Below are 21,194 nucleotides of genomic sequence, written 5' to 3' on the forward strand. Positions count from 1 at the left end.
ACCCACATGTACAAAAATATTTATAGCAGCTCTTTCTGTGGTGGCAAACAATTGGAAATTGAGGGAATGCCCATCAATTGGGGAATGGCTGAACAAATTGTGGTATATGAATGTAATGGAATACTATTATGCTAAAAGAAATGATGAGCAAGTGGACTTCAGAAAAACCCAAAAATATTTGTAAGGACTGATTTTGAGTGAAGTGAGCAGAACCAGGAGAACACTGTACACAGTAACAGCCACACTGTGCAATGACTAACTTTGATAGGCTTAGCTCTTCTCAGCAATGCAAAGATCTAAGACATCTCCAAAAGTCTCATGATAGAAAATGCTATCCACATCTAAAGAAAGAACTATGGAGTTTCAATGCAGATCGAAGCATATTATTTGCTCTTTTTTTTCCTTCTGTTTTGTTTTGTTTCCGCTTTCTTGTGGCTCCTCCTATTGGTTGTAATTCTTCTTTACAACATGACTAACGTGAAAATATCTTTAATAGGAATGTATATGTACAGCCTATGTCAGATTGCACACCATCTCAGGGAGGGAGGGGGAGAAAATTTAAAACTCAAAAGCTTATGGAAGTGAATGTTGAAAACTAAAAATTAATTAATTAGTTAAAAAATGTATACTACAGGCAAATTCTAAAACCTATGACTTATAATTCTGGCCTTAAAGCCTCACTGCAAACTCATACTACAATCTGCAAATTTATAATTGACAACAAAATTGGAATCTCACAAGTAGAAGAACGTTACAAGGCTAGGCTGATTTTTAAATTATGTACAAAGAGTTAAAGGAAAATCTAGACCAAAAGAAGACACTGTGCTTTTGGGACGTCAGGGAAAACCCCACTGAGAGTCCTGCATATCAGTGTTGTCTTTCATGTTCAAAGATAATTGATAATTTTAAAGAAAGTCCTGAAAGTCTGACAATTCATTAAATATTCATTTTTTCTTTCATTCAGGATTATGCTTAGTTTTGCTGGGTATATTTTCAGCCAAAACCCTAGTTTTCTTGCTCTTTGATATATAATGTTCCAAGACCTGCAGTCTTGTAGTGTCACTGCTGCTAGGTCTTGTGTGATTCCAATTGTGGCACTGCCATATTTAAATTGTTTTTTTCTCGTTGCTTGTAATATTTTATCCTTGAGCTGGGGGTTTGGGGATTTGATTGTAATATTCCTATGGCCAATGATTTCTTAATTGCCAAATTGAATATCCTTTTCTTAGTCCTCATCTTTGAATACTCCAGCATTTGACACTGTTGATCATCTTTTTCTTGATACTTTCTTTTCTCTAGGTGTTATGGCATTAATCTCTCTTGGTTCTCTTCCTACCTGCCTGACCACTGCTCTGTCTCCTTTTCTGTGTATTCATCCTTGTCACATCCCTTAACCAAGGGTATCCCCCAAGGCTCTGTCCTGGGTGTACCTTCTCTTTTCTCTCTATACTATCTCCTTTGGTGGCTCCATCAGCTTCAGTTATCATATCTGTGCAGATTATTCTCAGATGCATATACTATAAAGCTCTCAGCTCTCTTCTAAACTCTAATCCTGGATCTCCAATTGCTTGTTGGAAACTTTTGATTTGGCTGTCCCCTAGATGTCTCAAACTCAACATGTGTAAAACAGGACCATTTGCTTTCACCTGAATCTCATTAGCCTTCCAAATTTCCCTATCACTATTGAGGACACCTCTATTCTCTTAATTCTCTCAGTATCCCCGGTTCCCAGACGGGGTATCAGACACTTTATTCTCACTTACCCTACATATCTAATCACTTGCCAAATTTTGTTTCTATCTTCTTTCTCACCACGCAGCTATTATCCTAGTAGAGGTCCTTATCGTTTCTCATTAGACTATTGCAATAATACTCAGGATTTGAATGCTGGCTGTTACCTGACTTTGGGATCTTGGGCATTATGTTCCTCTCTTAGTCCTTCTTCACCAAAAGGCAGCAATTGATTAGAATGCCTTGCAGTTTTGATATTACTTTTCTAAGATGCCCAGTCTACAAACCAGTTTTTCTCATTAGGACTCTTCCTCAGTTATTCAGGGAAGCAACCTTTGATCCAGCCTAGTTCCCTTTTAAGCCACACTAGAGGCATATTGCCCAAATTTTTAATTTATATTTAATCATGGTACAGTGATTAAGACCCAAGAGGCCTATTTTATGTGTTCACATGGAAGTCATTTATTTTCTGTGCCCAATTCTTTATCTTAAAGTTGAGGTTATGTTAGACATCCAAATTCTTTGCAGCTCTATTCTGAATTTAATATTGCTCAAAATAGATGGACCATATTATTATGGAGAACTTTACTGCAATGGTATTTTTGGTATGTGGAAATGGTGCTTGAAGTGGTGTTCACTTCATGGCCCACCCCCAGTGAGAATCAAATATTCTTTAGGGATGACAGAAGGAAACCAGACATTTTAAAACTCACTGAATGAAAACGTAGCTCTGAAGATTTAGAGCTTGAAGGTACATAACTTGAAATCATTTACTTCAACTTTCAGAAGAAAACTCGTCTTAAAAAGAGGTGAATACCAATCAAACTACCAAAAATTATTTTGTAGAGCTAGAAAAAATAATAAGATTCATTTGGAATAACAAGAGGTCCAGAATATCAAGGGAACTAATGAAAGAAATGCAGTGGAAGGTGGCCTAGCAATTCCAGATCTTAAATTGTATTATAAAGCAGCAATCATCAAAACTACTTGGTACTGGCTAAAAAATACAGTGGTGGATCAGTGGAATAGGTTAAGTATGCAAAACACAGTAGTCAATAACTATAGTTATCTACTATTTCATAAACTCAAAGACCCCAGCTTCTGGGATAAGAACTCACTATTTGACAAAAACTGCTGGGAAAACTGGAAGAGCATAGCAGAAACTAGGCATAGACCAAAATCTCACACCATATGGGTTCATGATTTAGTTATAAAGACTGATACTATAAGCAAATCGGTAGAGCAAGGAATACTTTACTTATCAGGTTTATGGAGAACAGAAGAATTCATGACCAAACAGGAGACAGAGAACATTACAAAATACAAAATGGATAATTTTGATTACAGTAAATTGAAAAGTTTTTGCACCAACAAAGCCAATGCATCCAAGATTAGAAGGAAAGTAGAAAATTGGGAAAGAATTTTTACAACTAGTCTCTTTGGTAAGGGCATTTCTAAAATACATAATTAAGTTAAATTTATAATACAAGTCATTCCCCAATTGATAAATGGTCAAAGGACACGAACAGGCAGTTCTCAGATGAAGAAATTAAAACCATCTATTGTCATATGAAAAAAATGCTCTAAATCACTAATGATTAGAGAAATACAAATCAAAACAACTCTGAGGTACCACATCACACCTATCAGATTGGCCAACATGACAAAACAGGAAAATGATAAATGCTGGAGATGTGGAAAAATTGGAACACTTGCATTGTTGGTGGTTGTGAAATGATCCAACCACTTTGGTGAGAAATTTGGAACCATGCCCAAAGGGCTATAAAAATGTGCATACCCTTTGACCCAGCAATAGCACTTCTAGGGCTGTTGGGCTGTGTCCCAAAGAGATACAAATGGGAAAAGGACTCACGTGTACAAAAATATTTATAGTAGCTCTTTCTGTGGTGGCAAAGAATTGGAAATTGGGGGAATGCCCATCAACTGAGGAATAGCGGAACAAGTTGTGGTATAAGAATGTAACGGAATACTATTCTGCTATAAGAAATGACAAGCAGGCAGACTTCAGAAAAACCTGGAGAGACTTGTATGGACTGATGCTAAGTGAAGTGAGCAGAACCAGGAGAATGTTGTACATAGTAACAGCCACATTGTGTGATGACTAACTTTGATATACTTAGCTCTTTTCAACAATGCAAGGATCTAAGATAGCTCCTAAAGTCTCACTATCCACATCCAAAGAAAGAACTATGGAGTTTGAATGCAGATTGAAGCATACCATTTGCTATCTTTTTCTTCTGTTTTGTTTCCTCTTTCTGATGGTTCCTCCTATTGGTTCTAATTCTTCCTTTCAACATGACTAACGTGAAAATATCTTTAATAGGAATGTATATGTAGAGCCTATATCAGATTGCAAGCCGTCTTGGGGAGGAAAGGGGAGAAAAATTTAAAACTCAAAAGCTTATGGAAGTGATTGTTAATAAATCAAAATTTAGAAAAAAGAGGTGAATGTCAGTTCCCTAGGGGTCATACAGTATTAACAACTCAGGTTTTTGAGGTGGCAAGAATGGGGAAAAGATCCATATGACACTGTAGGATAAGAAGTATATTTGCTTTTAGAACTGGGAATATAATTGTACTCATTGAGTACATGAATTCTTAAGACGATCTTCCTCTAATCCTCCTAAGTAATGAAAAGAGGAGCTGTTAGCAAGTACCATTCCCTCTCCTTGGGGCTCTACCTTGAACCCCCTCCCAAAATGCCCTACAGGCAAAAACACCCACCAAATTAGTAATTCACTCTGAATTACTCTCCTGTTGGGTTGGAGAATGTTTATGTCCACTCCGGGCTATTAGAGACAAGTTCTTATTGGGATGTAAACCACCTTTGTTCTGTCTTTATCTTGAAATGGTCACCAACTGAACGTTTTGAGAAAATTCCAGTTTTTGGTACTGGTAAATGAAACAAGTTTACAGAAAGAATTGAGATGTAAGCAAAAGAAAAAGGGAATGAGAACAAGCCAAAGATCTGAGTCTTTTGAAGCAGCACACAAACACTAAGGTTTGTTCATTCTAGAAATTTAATTACAGCCATGTAATTTTTTACTCTTGCATTTTCTCAATAGTTTCTTCCTTATATTTGCCCTTTTCCTTTCCCACTTGGCGAGATTTGGCTTTTCGCTCAAGGATCTTTTTGCGATCTTTGTCCAATTTTAGCCTTGTGATAACCACCTGCAAAAAAAGGAGAAAACACAATATATTTTAAACTAAAAAAACAAAAACAAAAAACAGAACAAAACTGTACTAACACACACTTGGTGTTCCAAGAATACAAGAATTAATTTGGTTTCCAGAACCCAGAGCAGTAAATATCATGGCTTATAATCATAAAAAAGATTAGGAAGAAAAAACAAAAAGTATTGTATGATTTATTGTGAGAGGAATTAGGTTCAAATCCTAGCTCTGCTGCTTATCTTCATCTATAATATGAGGAGTAGGAATTAAATTTCATCCAGCTCTAAAGTGAGATGCAATGAAGAATACAGAAGTATGAGCCATATACACTGCCCTCAAGATTAATTAGGGAGGTGAAATATGGAAATAAACAATACAAGACAAACTGTGGGGTACAGACTGTGTTAAAATAATCTGACCAGGTGGATCAGCAAAGGCTGGAATGATTAGGAAAGAGAGTGTGGAAAAGGTATGATATGAGAAGGCCCTTGAAAGACGGGTAAAGATTAGAGAGAGTTCTCTCTGTGTGTTTTAGGTTCTAGGTATGCCAGTTCCCATGTGCTTACACTTCCTGTCTACAATTTCAGCCAGTGCCAACATCACCAAAGGGGATAATTTATCATCTCTGGAATTGGGTTCATTCCAATAGTCAAAAAGCACGAGTACCTGATGAGTTATCTTTGCTTCCTCAACGTTGGTTTGATTTTGGGACTTAAATTGTGATCTCAGGTACTTAGATATTCCCCTTAAAAATGTGTATAGGTTAAAACAAAGAAAAAAATCCTTTTCAGGCCGTGATAAGAAACTCAAAATTTTGGGTTATATATAGTTAAACTATATCACCATCCTCTTCCTGCTCATTTGTGGCCTGAATGAGAAATTCCTGTTTATTCCAGTCCTAACAAATTCTTAATTTAGGAAAAAAAAAAAAGTCCCCTAAAAAAGTCTTTATACTATTGATAGGTAATCATTTAAATAGTTTGATGAATCCACATAAAGAACTTTCACAAATTTACTGATGTAATTTTATTTACAGCATTTCTAAATGTTCCTTAAATTAGAGCTGAAATTTAATTATATCATGAAATATACTTCTTACATCAGACTTTCTTTTTCAACAGTTCTGGAGTGACCCTGGTACACAGTACTGAGAATACTGTCAAGTAAATTTTTCGCTTAAAATATTATCACTATTCTATGATGATTTGGTAGTAGGTCTTCAGAACTTTTCAAGTAAAACCATTTGTTAAATGAACAGATTTATATGAAATAATATGAAGTAAAAAAAAAGCAGAATGGGGAGTACTATATATACAATCACAACAATTATGGGAAATTGTATATAAATATACATGTGACTGGATCAGAAAAAAATTACTCATATCTTGCCATTACTACCTATGTCTAAAGGCACTGTTTATTATAAAAAATAAATTAAAAACCAACTAAAGTGAGAGAAGGCAGAGGGGAAAAAATCCCAAGATACAACCCTACTGTTCCTAGGGGAGCAACCATCATTTGATGTGGCAATTGCAATTAGGCTAACTTTACAACTGGCATCTTACCAATAGATCATTTAATTTGATAACATTTATTACACTATGTGCCAGGCACATTCAATTTGATAACATTTACTATACTATGTGCCAGGTACATAAGACTATCTTTAGGGTGTTTACTTTACAAATGAAAATGCTGCAAGGGATGAAGTTTGTAGAGTTGGCAGGGTGACATGATCTCATTGGCACTGTAGAAATATATATTGGGCTAGGGGTATACACAGGCATGTTGAGGAACACTAACTGTCCAAAAACTGGCTAGCTTGTAGCATCTCAAAAGGACACTTCCTCTTAAATCTTGGTGAAGGATTTATGGGAGGCTATGGACAATCATGACAAAGGATTACAAAGTGCAGAGATGGGAAGCCCTCTACCGAAATGGAAGGACCACTCACATCTTGAATCCACTGAATTACTTATAGCAGTGTGGTAAGGATGAAAATGCAATGATGTAAACATATATAGTGAAAAAATAATAAAACCTGCTGTGTATCCTAACAGAAAAGGTGAAAGGATATGAACTCAAAAAAAGTTCTCAAAGGAAGGACAACAAACTATTAAGAATCACACAAAAGACTTTTTCAAATCACTAATAATAAAATGAATGTAAATTAAAACTAGAGGTCTGTTAAAACCCAGCAAATTAGCAAAGACCATGTAACATCGGGGGAAGGAGAGGACAGAGGAAAGACAAGCTCACTAATTCACTGTTCTTAGAGCTGTGAATTGGTATAACTGTTCTGGAAAGTAATTTGGAATTATGCCCAGTGAAATGCCCATACCCTGACCCAAAGATTCCATTGCTGGCATATACCCCAAGAACGTTATTAATAAAAAGAACACAAAAATATGTACAGCAGCATCTTTTGTGGTATCAAAGAATTGTAAATAAAGTGGATGTCCATAGGAATTAAGAGTGACTAAAACAATAGTATCTAATTGCAATGGAATATTATATACTGTAAACAAAAATAAACATATATGAATACAGAGAAACAAGGAAACACATGATGTGAAACAAGAAAGCAGAGCCAGGAAAGCAACATACAAGATGACTGCAACAATGTAAATGAAAAGAACCACCCCCACAAAACAACTCAAACTTCCGCAAAAGTAAAAAGAATAAGCTTGTCTCAAAGAAAAGCTACAAGGCAGCCTTCTTTGTAGAAGTGTGGGAGGCCATGAAACGCAACGAGTGTCAGAATTTTTTGATGTTAATTAATTTTGATGAAATTTCCCTTCCTCTTTTTTGCAAACTTTCTTTCTTTATAAGGGAAGATTCTCTGGGAGGGCAAAAGCAGGAGAGATACTGAAGAAAATCTAGGTAATGTACACACCAAAGATACCAACATAAATCTTTTTTTTTTCTTTTTAAATTTGTGTGGGGAAAGGCTCTGAGGCCGAGCATGCTCTTCATATTTTCATTGGGTGATAATAACCACAGCTCTCATTTCCATGGTGTCTTAAAGTTTACAAAACACTTGCCTTACAACTACCCTAGGGAACTACTAATACTACTCAAAGTTCAGAGAGAGTTGATTTGCTGATGGGTCACACAACTACTAAATGTCATAGCTTAGATTGAAACAAAGATCTCCAGACTCCAAAACCAAAAACGTGGCTGTCTCAAAGTAAAACATTATCTAAAACTGAGGATTCCCACTTTGACATAGATTCAAGTATGAATTCTACCCAATTTAGGCCTAAGTTGGTGCCACTATATGTGAAGTTTTGATTAATATTAAATGGGGAGGTAGAAAGTAACAGGGTAGATTAATGAACTGTATTCTAAATTATTTTCTATGTAGCTAGATTTCTATTGCCTCTAAACTTCTGAACCGATTTAGGAATAAAATCTAATAATAAATGCAATGTGGACCCAAGGGTGTGTAGGTAGAACGAAAAGGCAAAAGAGCGAATGCTGGAATCGAGAAATCTCAGGATGACAGCAAAGACAGGATAATTAATATCAGTGCGAGTTTACTTACTGTTAAGTAGTTGAACCAAGATGTTCAATAATTATTAATATTTATAATAATTAACCATTAACTTTAATAACAAGAGACCCTGTGACTGTGTTCCCTCTGGAAGGAAAGAGTGAATTTGATATATACCTTGGGAAACTAATGGTTTTATGGCAGGGTTCTAGCAATCTTTTTCCTTTAACATATGTTACCCTGGAACCAGGATCAAGTCAAAGAAAACCTCGAAGCAGCTGACCTAATTTGAACTTGAAACATCAAAACATCCTCTAAAACTAGACATTTAGCCCCATTTGAATCCCTGGTTCCTTGTTTTGTTTCAGCTACTAGATGTCTCCCAAACCCCTAAAAAGTACAGCTTCCCCACAGTTCTTCCTTCTAAGGTTTCAGGTCTTCCCTAAAAAAGGACGCATTAAGGACAGAATGGCTATTGTGTAAATGACAGCAAAGTCTAACAAGGATGTGAAACTCATAAAAAATGAATTTCGTATTTTATGAAATGCCACCTCTGCTCAAGCACGGACACATTTTTATCTCCACATTGTGGAACCAAAGACTTGAGTTATCCTGGTGAGTGACGCACTCCTTTGTAGGATGTTTTCTACTTGTTCAATGTCCCTCACGTCCCCGTCCACCCCCAACATTGTTTTCATTAATTTCCAAGGCATTCAGGTGGACTATGAGCTTCATCCTAAGATAGGTTCTGTCAGGAAAACAGAAGTGACATCCAAGACTTTTCAGTTAAAGAGCTTTCTGCACTATTGGGGAGGCAAGGCCAAAATTAACTGTTTAATACGTAGTAATTATGAACTTCTTTGACTTGTTAAGTATTAAAATGAATGTATATAGACCCCAAATGATGCTATTTGTTCTAAGAAGACATTGGGATGTCATGGAGGAAGTGGTATTTTACTTGTGCTTAAATAATTGGATTTGATTAGGAAGAGTTGGTTAGAGACTGCAGAATTTCATTTCCCATCAGAGATGGGAAGCAGTGTATTATGTTGGAAAGCACTCAGGGTTTAACAATCAGTGGAGTTGGGTTTGACTTCAAGCTCTGTTAGGCCTTGGGCAACCTACTTTCTTTCTTGTGCTCTCAGTTTCCCCAACTGCAAAATTAGGGATAACCTGAGGAGAGAAAAAACAGAAAACTGAATCCCTTCCAGGTTGAAATCTAGGATCCTGTAAACCATGCTTTCTCCTACTCCCAGAACAACTGAATGGCTTGATTACCAATCAGAATCTGCTCATCTAATTTTAATGTTAAAAATTATACGTTGATAACCCTTGCCACCAATCTAATTTTTATTCTGTGAGGCACAGAATTTGTGCTGAGTGCTGATAAAAGAACGAATGCTAACACAGTTAAATTTAATTATTATTGGGAGCCAACCGACTGCCATGTCACTACACAAGATGCCTATAGGCAGGCCCCACTTTTTGAGGATTCACTCACTTGAAGATAAACTGCTTATACTTTCATGGACAGATTATATCTCACTGTCTTTGCCTCTGATTTGATGCCCTTTTTTTTAGACCTTCAGGATCAAATCTCTTCCACCCTTTCAATTATTTTTAAAATGTACAAGGAACAAGTATTTTTTATATTAATCTACCTCTCCCACTCTCCACTATTTCCCACTGAGAAAGCTAAAACAAAAAACCTTACAACACAAATCCCTCAATACATATCTACATAGAACAGGCAAAACACATTCCCATTAGCAATGTCTGAAAATACACATACCTTTCTGCATTTTAAGTTTATCAATACTCTGTCATAAGATTGAGTAGTGTGTTTCATCTTCATTCTTTTGGACAGGGGGTTTAATCACTGGGTCTGACTCATGTCACACTAACGTCTGATCAATGCAAGGTAACAATGTGTGCAGTGAAGTATTCCTTGGAATCCTGAGAATACCTTGTGGGGTGGGGGGGTGTCACCTACTCTTGGACTGCTGGATAAATTATAATAACTGACATTTATATAGCACTTTATAAACACTATCTCATTAAACTTCAGAAACAGCCCTGGGGTTGGTAAAGTATATGCTATTATCCCCATTTTAGAGATGAAGAAAAAGAAGTTTAAAGACTTAAAGACTTGCTTTCCCATGATCAGGGGGCCAATAAGCGGAAGAGGTAAGACTTGAACCAAACGCTTCCTAATTCAAAGTCTAGCACTCTATCCACAATGATGATTAGTTTTTCCCCTCTCCTCAAGAACCAGTTCTCTGATATACCATACCTTGCTGGGATGAATGCCCACATGGACAGTTGTACCATTAGCTTTCTCCCGCTGTACACGCTCAATGTAGATCACATATTTCTTTCTGTAAACCTGAACTACCTTGCCAATTTGCTGTCCTTTGTAGTGTCCTCGAACAACCTAAAAGCGAATTGTGACGTAACAGAAATATATAATGAAAGTAAATTGGAACAATTCTACGATATTACACAATGTAGGAAAAAAGCAAACATATTTGTTCATTCAGAATACTAACCGTTAGGTACCCACAAAAGCTCAGAAGCAGCTAATTTTAAGACAAAGAAAAAATTAACTGCATTATTGACTTTATTATAATGCAGGCAAAATGACATTCATGTATATACATCTTCTCTCACTTTAACTGGATAACTTTTATCTTAGGAAGAAAACAAACTAATAACAATGATAGGGACCATTATGCAGTAGTACTTTACAAATATTATTTCACTTTATCTTCACAGCAACCCTGGGAGTAAATGCTATTACTATCCTCATTTTACAGTTGAAGAAACTTAGGCAGACAGAGGTTAAGCAACTTGCCCAGAATCACAAAACCAGTGAGTGTCTAAGGTTGGATTTGAACTGGTCTTTTTGACTCCAGGTCCAGAGCTCTAACTACTTTGCCACTTAGATGCTTCACAGATATTAAATAATCAAGGGAAAAGTTAAAAATATCTCAATCAATTAATCAATAAAGATTTATTAAGTTCCTACCACGTGTCAGGCACTGAGCTAATAAGTGCTGCAGATATAAAAAGAGGCAAAAGAAAGTTCCTGCCCTAAAGGAGCTTACAATCTAATGGGGAAGACAAAAGCAACATGCAGAATAAATTAACAATTAACACAGGGAATGCAGTGGAATTAAGAGGGGTTAGGGAAGGCTTCCTGTAGAAGATGAGATTTTTGTTGGGACTTAAAAGAAGCCTGGAAGTTCAGTAGTCAGAGTGGAGAAGAGAGAGCATTCTAGGCATGGGGGACAGCCAGAAAAAATGCCCAGAGCTGAGAGATGGAGTGTCTTGTTTGTGGAACTGATAGGAGGCCAATGTCACTGGAGCTGAAGAAAAAGTGTTAGGGAGTAAGGTATAAGAAGACTGGAAAAGAAGAAGCTAGGTTATGAAGGGTTTTGAATGCCAAACGGAGCTTTTTGTATTTGCTTCTGGAAGCAACAGGATGCCAGTGGAGTTTACTGGGAGGGTGGGGGTGGAGGGAAGACTGTGTGCGAGACTGAAGATAAGTGATAGAGTGAGAATGACAGAGGAGGTAATCTACTGGAGGAGTTGGCATGGAATGGGATCACTTAAAACAAGTAGAGGGATTAGCCTTGGTAAGAAGTAAGGTCACTTCATCATGTGAGAGGGGGTGAAAGTGGAGAGAGTGGCAGAAGGCACCTGAGTGATAGGAGATGACTAAAAGAGGCAAAGAGAGAATTCATGGTGAATGGCCTCAATTTTTTTCTGTAAAAAGTTCTCAGCTGAGAAGGTAGGAGGGAGAATCATAGGAGGTTTGCACATCCTTATTTTCTAAGGATGACACTGTTCCACAAAACATCCAAGTTTCCAAGACCAGTTGAGGTTCTCAACCCACAAATATAATTACTCTTTGTTGCTTCAAAAGAAGCAACTAAATAAAATGACTTGCTTGGTTGCAGCTTTTAGAGAATGAGACCTGCCCCAAGGCATATCCCTGCCGTTTTTCCTAAAATTTGGCTTTATTATGAATTAAGGTTTATTAGTTAGAGACTTAGGCAAACAGCATCCTCTTCAAAACAAACTCCTATGGGAGCATCAAAAGTATGCAAACATACATAGGTCACTCCAATCCTAAAAAAGTATTCCTGCCTCTTCTATCTTATCCAACTATTTGTCCCAATAGTTGTCTTCACAAAAAGTTTATACTTTTTGAAAAAATTGTCTACATTCTAAGCTTCATTTTCCTCATTTGTAAAGTGGGAGGCAGGTGCTAGTATTATTTTCATTTTATGGGTAAGGAATGTGAAATACAGCTTGGTTAAATGACTTGTCCAGGATCATACAGCTAGCATGTATCTGAGACAGGAGTGGAACTCAGGTGTTCCAGTCTAGCTGCCAAATTACATAACCTCAGAGTTGGTGAGAAGCTCAAATGAGATAAGTTGATTTTTGTATTATATTACACGATATGATGTAAATTGCTAAATTAACACCAGTTATTATCAATGTAGTAGATGCCTCCATTTTCTTAGTCTCCTGCAACAGGTATTTACACTATTCACTAAAACTGAAACATCAGCCTTTTTTCAGTCCTCACTCTCCTTGATTGTTTTGCTCTTGACTTCAAAGATTTCATTATCCTGGTTTTCTTGCTTCTTTCTGACCCATTTACGTGGACCTTCTCTCAAGAGCTGTCCTTGCCCTCTTCTCTTATTACTCCAGAGCATCAACTAACATACAGTGGTGTGCTGCAGTCAGTTCCTTGAGCAAACTGTTAAATTTTCCGTACGAATTTTTACACCTCAAAAATTGTCAACCACTACAAATCTGAGCTGGATTTCTTGTTTTGTTGGTTGTCTACACTTAAAAAGTGATGGACAAAACGTTAATGAGGTAGATTAAACTTAAAAGTGTGGCATGCATGTTATTTTTTTCAAGAACCAGTTGTTAAACATTTAATAGCACACCACTGTTATGTTCCCAAATCCAATGTCTAGTGTTGACCTTTCTTCTGAGCTAAAGCCCTACATTTCCAACTGCCCATAGGACATTTTCACCAGCACATCAAATTCAACATGTTCAAAATCAACCTCATTAATCCTTTCCCTTTAAAGCTGTTTTTCTTTCTGATTTGAATTTCTCATATTTATAACATTGGGACTATCCTCTCTCTCCTTCACATGCATGCAATCTGTTACCAGATACCAAGGATTCTATCTCTGCAATATCTCTTTAAAATCAATACATCTACATACACAATAGAACAGCAAGAATATACACGAAATTGTGACTTTCTATTAACTACAACACCTCTATTCCCTAATCTAACTCTAGACTAGCTCTTTCAGATCTATTTACCTCTATTCTTCTCCTCTTTCCAACCGATCTTTCATACTGCTGTCAGAATGATCTTTATTATACATGACGTTATAAAGTAATTAACATACATTATATAACAATTTTTAAAAAGTGTGTTAATACATAATCTTGTTCGCTTCACATGACAATAAGCACTACATCACTTATTAGATATGGTCATGCCATTGCTTTACACACGATTTTCAGGGACTCCCTGCTGCCTCTCAAATAAAAGTTCAAACTCCTCTACCTGGCATTCAAAGGACCTACATAACAAAGGTTCACCTTTACCTCATCTTATTCCCTGCTCCAGTTAAACTGGAAAACTCTGTCCACTTCTAACAGAGAAGATATATAGCCATTCAGGCCATTTCTCATGCCAGAAATACTTCCCTTTTCTCTTCACCTAGGGAATTTCTATCCATTCTTTAACTGCAAGTCATATTCAAATAGCACTCCCTTCAGGAACTGTTTTCAGACATGAAATACTTTTTTTGTAGCTTTCTAGTACACTTATAGCATACGTTATAATTATGTGTTACTGTCTTACTTTCTATTTGACTTTAAGTTTCCTAAGGTGTTTTATCTAAACTTATCTCCCACAACATGCAGTTATCTAGAATAGTAAGTTAGCATTTGTATAGTGCTTTACAAATATCATCTCATCTTATCCTAGCAACAACCCAGAAAGGTAGGCAGTAGTATTTCTAATTCACAGATAAGTAAATGAAGGCAGACATGGATGTCACAGGTCTTCTTGATTCCAAGTTCAGCACTCTATCCACTCAAACAACCAGCTGCATAGGAAAAGGGAGTGGAGTGGGGCTGTAATTTTATTATAGGAACTGCCCAGGGGAAACAAAGTGGGCATCGTCTGTGCCACTAAAGAGCCAGAAATCACACAACTGTTAAGTGCCAGAGACAGGAATATCCATTATGCTAAAATGGCTCTTCTTCTGCACCTAGGAGCCACATATCTTTCTGTTAACCTGTCACTCACAAATTAGTATGAATCAATTCAAGGTAGTAACTCTTCCTTTCACCTAGATTGTAAGGGAGTTAAGTGAGACAGGTAATTCTGGAACATTAAGTGCTTGAATAGATTTTACACACGTCATTATACATAAAATTGTGACACTGCAACACCTCTATTTCCTATTCTAACCTTGGACTCTTTCGGGTCAATTCGCCTCCATTCTCCCCCTCTTTCCAACCTGACATTCACATTGCTGCCAGAACAATCTTTATCATGTATCGAGCCAGGTCTAAGTTTACTTAAAACTTTAAAAGCACATGCAGTTACATACCTGGACTTCATCATCTTTTCGAATGGGCATAGATCGGACATTGTACTTCTGTCTCAACTCCTTAGAAAGAGGAGAAGACATAATTTTCCTCCGTATGTGGGAAGGGGCATTGAAATGCCTCTTGCGGTTCTTGCTTCGGTCAGAGGTCACAAAGGGATTGAACTTCATTTTGACTACAGGAAAGGCAGCAAAAAAGTTAAAAGTGAGATATGGATAGAATAGAACCTAAAACCCATGTCTTTTGACTCCCAATTTCAGCCAAATGACCAGGCGATGTCTACGTTCTTGGCAGTTTTCCGTCTCCTGGTCCAGGGTTCTTCCCCGCCGCCCCTCCCCCACCCCCCGCCCGGCTCAACACGTAGTGGCGGCGGGGCTGGGGGTTGGAGGTAGAAGAGAAGAAAGGGGGTAGGACTCAACTCTGCACAACAGCAACATCCCCCCCCCCCGAAAGTAATTCCAGCTCGACTACGCCAAAGTATTTCCGCCGTTTCCACGGTGCAGTCCCCCGTCCCCCGACCGTGGTCGGCAGTAAGCCCGGGCCTGGGCCCCTGCCAGGGCCATCAGCGGACTTCACTAAGGGGCCGAGGGAACTCTTGAGGTCGCCAGAGCCGTAGCCCGCCCGCTGCTCGGTCAAGGAAGCAGCTACAGGCGGCGGATGGCGGCGGATTGCACAGGGGAACGCTAAGGAAACCTCACCCTCAGAGCCACCGCGGTACAGAAAAGACTGAGGAGCTACTTCCGCCTCCAGAGGAAGGCGGGGGGAAACCATAACAACCCCAATCTCGCGATATCCAGCGAGACCTCTCTGCTCGCCCCCTCCGTCACCATAGCGACAAGGGAATGCGCTCTCTTTCCCATTTGCCTTCAGTTCCTCAGCTTTCCTTTCCAAGTCTCTTTACTTCAACCTAGTAACCTTATTGAGGTGGGGGTGGGGGTGGGGGTAGGGGTAGAGGTGAGTAAACGCCTCTGCTTAATTTTTAAAGCCCTACATAAAACAAAACCAGTGCAGTCAAAATTAGAAGGAAAGCAGGAAACTGGGAAACAATTTTCACAGCAAGTTTATCTGATACAGATCTTATTTCTCAAATATATATGGAACAGAGTCAAATTTTTAAAAAAAATAAGAGCTATTTTCCAGCTGATAAATGGTTAAAAAATATGAACAGGTGGTTTGCAAAAGGAGAAATCCAAGCTATTGATAGTCATATGAAAAAATGCTCTAAATCACTAATGTTGAGAGAAATACACATTAAAACACCACACACCTATTAGATTGGCTAACGTGACAGAAAAGGGAAATGACATGCTGGAGGAGATGTGGGAAATTAGGGACATTGAAGCATTGTTGGTGGAGTTGTGAACTAGTTCCACCATTCCAGAGAACAATTTGGGAATTATACTCAAAGAGCTATAAAACTGTTCATACCCTTTGACCCAGCAATACCATTATTAGGTCTGTATCCCAAAGAGATCAAAGAAAAAGAGGAAAGACATAAATGTATAAAAATATTTATAGCAGCTCTTTTTATGGTGGCAACTAATTGGATATGCAGGGGATGCCTAGCAGTTGGGGAATAGCTGAACAAGCTGTGGTATATGATTGTGATGGTAGACAATTGTGATCTAAGAAATGATAAGAAATTATTTCAGAAAACCTGGAAAGACTTACATGAACTGATACAAAGTGAAATGAGCAGAGTTAAGGGAATTTTGTAAACAGTAACAGCAATATTGTAATGATAATCAACTGTGAAAGGCTTCACAAATTGGCTCTAATCAATACAAATGATGGGGTGCTTGGGTGCTTGTGCTTGTACTTGGACCCCAATTTCTCCCTAGGCTCAGAAACACTGTCTCTGACAATCACTCCCCAGCTCAAGGACACTGTGCCTAGCAATTACGCATGCGTGGTCCCCAGCAAGACCCTTATCTCTCTCCCTGGTGCAGCTACACAAAGCTGGGTGAGAGAGTGCTGGGCTGCTCAGGCCCCAGCCCTCACATCATGTCTCTGGAAGCCTCCCAATTCCATAGTAAGCTCCTGTCTTGTGAGAAAGCTTTCCCTTGTTGCAGAGCATTCTCTCATCAAGACATAGGGAGAGAGGTACCTTGCCCAGCCCACTGACTCTTCCTTCTGCCAGACTCCAAAGATCCATACCTCTGTCATCTCCCTCCCTGTTCGGTATACTTTCTCATTAATAGCTCCCAAAGACACCTGGACCTTTAGATTACCTCATCAGTGTCCCTGGCATTCCTTTCTCATGCCCTTTTCCATATAAACCCTAGCTCCATCCTCAGTCTTTTGCAAGTTCCTTAAGAATCCTTGCCCACTGAAAATTGTAACAATAAATCTTTGCCACCTTGACTTAAAGAATGCTTGAGTCTGTGAATTCATTCCAGACGACCTGTCCAGTACTCCGGTCTTTGAAGGGTCTCAGCCTCTCAGACCTCAACACAATGATCCATGATAATTCCAAAAAACTCATGATGAAAAATGCTATCCACCTCCAGAGAGAGAGAGAGAGATAGACAGAAAGACAGACAGACAGAGACAGAGAGTTGATGAACTCTTAGTGCAGATGAAAGCATATTGTTTTTCACTTTATTTTTTTTTTGCTTATTTTTTTTTTTGCCACATGGCTAATACAGAAATATGTTTCGCAGGACTTCACATGTATAACAGGTGTCATATTGCTTGCCTTCTCAATGAATGTGGGAGAGGCTGGAGGAAGGGAGAGAATCTGGAACTTAAAATTTTAAAAAGAATGCTAAAAATAAATAAATAGAATATATACTTTTAAAAAGCCCTATACAATTTGTCCCCAATTTGTCTTTCCAGCCTCATTGAACCAAGCCTCACCCCTGTAATCCAGCCAGCTCTGAAATACTTTTTCTCTCCATTTCTTATGGTACAATAATATTCCATTGCCTTCATGTACCAGTTTGTTCACCCATTTCCCAATTGTTGGACACCCCGCTTCAAATTCTAGTTATTTACCTTTTTTTGTTTCTTTATGCAAATATACTTTGAGCCAACCATTACACTTTATTCTTTTAACTTTCTCCTTCAAGATCCAGAAATTTATTTTCCTTGATATTGTTCCATACATCTTCCCCACCACCAAAGCACCCTCCCTATACTTACTCATTTCCCTGTTGAATTTTATGTATTTCTACACTAAACTTTGTGTTAAATCCTCTTTTGTCTGTTTCAATTAAAAGTGAGGTTCTTGCTTTTCTCACCCCTTTACCTATGTTTCTATATTTTTCTCACACACTTAATAATTAATGAGAAATAGTAAATTCTACCTCCTTCTTCTTGGTTCACTTCTTGACTGAGCTCACCACTGAATTGACTTTATTTTTATGTAAAAGTCCAGAGGCACGCCTGATTATTTCAGCAAATCACAAATGTTTTCCCCCACTGGTCAAAGTCCTATATCCACTTAAACACAATCATCATTATATTTATGTAGCACTTTAAGATTTGCATAATGATTTGCAAATGAAGAAACTGAAACTAATAGAGGTTAAGTGATTTGCCCAAGGTCACCGTAGGTACTGTGTGGGGTACAGAGACTCTTATCAATGAATCGGAGACTCAGAGATATTAGCAAAAAGAAAAATTCATTTATTAGCTTTCTCAAGAAAAGGCTCCCTCAGAAGACCAAAAAATTGGCGCTGACTGAAGAGAACAGAGGTGTGTTCGGATCAACAGGTTATATAAATCCAAGCGCAATCCCCTCTCCCCTTCCTCAGGGCTCATTAATGTCTCTGAGGGTACAATCTATTCGTGGCAATCTACCCCAGCAGCACAGAACAAGGACACTTTTTACAACCTGCCTGGAGATAGGAAGTTTTCTTTTTCTTTTTAGAGTAAATAGTTTTAGAGAGGGAGGAGGAGGTCTGATAAAGTTGAAAAGCATGTTTCTTTACAAGATCAACCAGCTGCAAGTGTTTCAACAGAACAAGAATCATCCCTGAGGAGGCTTCATTCCTGAGAGATTCTCAGAGATCATCTCTCACAGTACTAAGTGTCTGAAGCAAGATTCCAAACTCAGATCTTCCTAACTCCAATTCTAGTACACTATCCACCAGGTCACTTTGCAGCCTTCAAGGTCTTATTCACACCTAGTTTTTGCTTTGATTGATTGCTTCAATCCTAGCATCTGGGCCTTCCCTGATTACATTAATGAGCGGTGGAAGAAGGTAGGAATATACCCCAGAAAGCTAGAACAGGACTGGATCAGTGAATCAAGTGCTCCCAAGCTAAAGACAAAAATTGACTTGAGGTAGCTATCCCAGCCAGGAATCAGATGTGAGTCAAGGGTCAAAGCAAGGAATACTGTATCGCTATTTTTCCTAATTTTTAACTATTTTATGTAGTGTAGAATTGTTCTTTAAATGTTTTATAGAATTCACTTGTAAATCTATCTGGTTTTGGATTTTCTTCGTTGGGAGTTCACATAGCTAGTTCAATGTCTTTTTCTAAGATAGGGTTATTTAAGTGCTCTATTTCCTGTTTTGATAATATTAGTAATTTATATTTTTGTAAATATTCATCCATTTCATTTACATTTTTAATTTTACTAGCATATAATTGAGCAAAATAGTTTCTAATAATATCTTTTATTTTTTCTTCATTGGCTGTGAATATACCTTTTTAATTTTTGAAGCTGGTTATTTGGTTTTCTTCTTTCTTTTTCTTAAAATTGAGTTAATGGTTTATCTGTTTAAAATTTTTTTTAAACAGCACCTACTTTAATTAATTAATTTTCATTAATCTCTTCTTTGACTTTCAGTAGTTTTATTTTGGTGTTTTGTTTTTGGTCAATTGGGGTTAAGTGACTTGCCCAGGGTCACACAGCTAATAAATGTCAAATGTTTGGTCTGAGGCCAGATTTAAACTCAGGTCCTCCTGACTTCAGGGCTGGTGCTCTATCCACTGCGCCACCTAGCTGCTCCCTATTTTGGTATTTAATAAGGGATTTTTAATTTGTTAGTTTTCTAGTTTTTTTCAGTTATAGACCCAATTTGTTAAACTGTTCTTTCTGTCTTTTATTGATAAAAGTGATTAGAGATTAGAATCAGAGTCAGTAAACATTTATTAAGCATCTAGTATGTGCCAGGCATTGTGCTAAGCAATGGAGATACAAAGAAAGGCATAAGACACTTCTCACAGCCCAGTATGGGGCATGATGAAGTCATGAAGCTGGGGTAGGAAATGATCTGAGGAGTATGAGTTTCAAAGTACATTTCATCTTGCAAAATGAGGAATTCTGGAGATCATGAGATCCAGGAAAGTAGCCAGATGGGAAATGAGATGTCAATATTAAGTACTACTTTGGCTACATCCCACAAATTTTGATATGTTGTCTTATTGTTGTAATAATCTTTGATGAAATTGTTGATTGTTTCTATGATTCTGTGTTATCTTCTTTGAGCCCCCAATTTTTAGGATTTTTACTTAATTTTCAAATAATTTTTAATCTTTGCTTCAAAGGCCCTTCATTGATTATTTTAATTTAATTTATAATTTTATTGCATTAAAGTCCAAAAAAGATGCATTTAATATTTCTGCTTTTCTGCATTTGTTTGTGAAGTTTTTATGATCTAATACATGGCCAATTTTTGTAAAGATACCATGCACAGCTGAGAAATAGGTACACTTCTTTCTGTTCCCATTTAACATTATCCAGAAGTCTAGCATATCTAACTTTTCTAAAATTCTATTCAGTTCCTTCATTTTTAAAAAATTTTTTGGTTAGATGTATTTAGATTCTAAATGGGATTAAATTGAGGTCCTCCGCTAATTACAGTTTTACTGTTTATTTCTCCCTAAAAGTTCTTTAACTTTTCTTTTAAGAATTTTGGTGCTATGCCATTTGATGCATAGATGTTTGGTATTGATATTAATTCATTTTCCATGGTTCCTTTCAGCAAAATGTAGTTTTCTCTATTTCTTCTAACTAAGTTTGTTTTTTGCTATTGCTTTTTTGAAATCATGACTACCACCTCTTCCTTTTTTTTTCTTTTTTTCTTTCTTTCTTTTTATTTTTTTGGTGAGGCAATTGGAGTTAAGCGACTTGCTCAGCGTCAGACAGCTA

The 21,194-nt window shown here is 37.4% G+C and overlaps 1 protein-coding gene across 1 annotated transcript; it reads right to left on the bottom strand.

Moving 5' to 3' along the window:
- Positions 1-4,754: 4,754 nt before the first annotated feature.
- RPL26 (ribosomal protein L26) lies at positions 4,755-15,881 on the bottom strand. The gene is made up of 4 exons (XM_027857180.1): positions 15,787-15,881; positions 15,091-15,263; positions 10,716-10,856; positions 4,755-4,923 (listed from the first exon to the last, which is right to left on the bottom strand). Exons 1-4 carry the CDS (start codon positions 15,857-15,859, stop codon positions 4,795-4,797), a joined length of 516 nt encoding a protein of 171 aa, XP_027712981.1. The 5' UTR covers positions 15,860-15,881; the 3' UTR covers positions 4,755-4,794.
- Between the last annotated feature and the right edge of the window lie 5,313 nt (positions 15,882-21,194).

The sequence above is a fragment of the Vombatus ursinus genome, unplaced genomic scaffold (assembly GCF_900497805.2).
Source record: "Vombatus ursinus unplaced genomic scaffold, bare-nosed wombat genome assembly UNPS02011916.1, whole genome shotgun sequence".
Classification (NCBI taxonomy): Eukaryota; Metazoa; Chordata; class Mammalia; order Diprotodontia; family Vombatidae; genus Vombatus; species Vombatus ursinus.

Bases quoted from the DNA above. Each gene is read 5' to 3' on its own strand.
- RPL26 (XM_027857180.1), bottom strand. From the start codon at position 15,859: ATGGTTTCCCCCCGCCTTCCTCTGGAGGCGGAAGTAGCTCCTCAGTCT. The intron at 10,857-15,090 runs GTATGTAACTGC...ATTCGCTTTTAG, and splicing joins GAAAAGATGATGAAGTCCAG to GTTGTTCGAGGACACTACAA. The intron at 4,924-10,715 runs GTATGGTATATC...CTTTTTTTGCAG, and splicing joins TGGGCATTCATCCCAGCAAG to GTGGTTATCACAAGGCTAAA.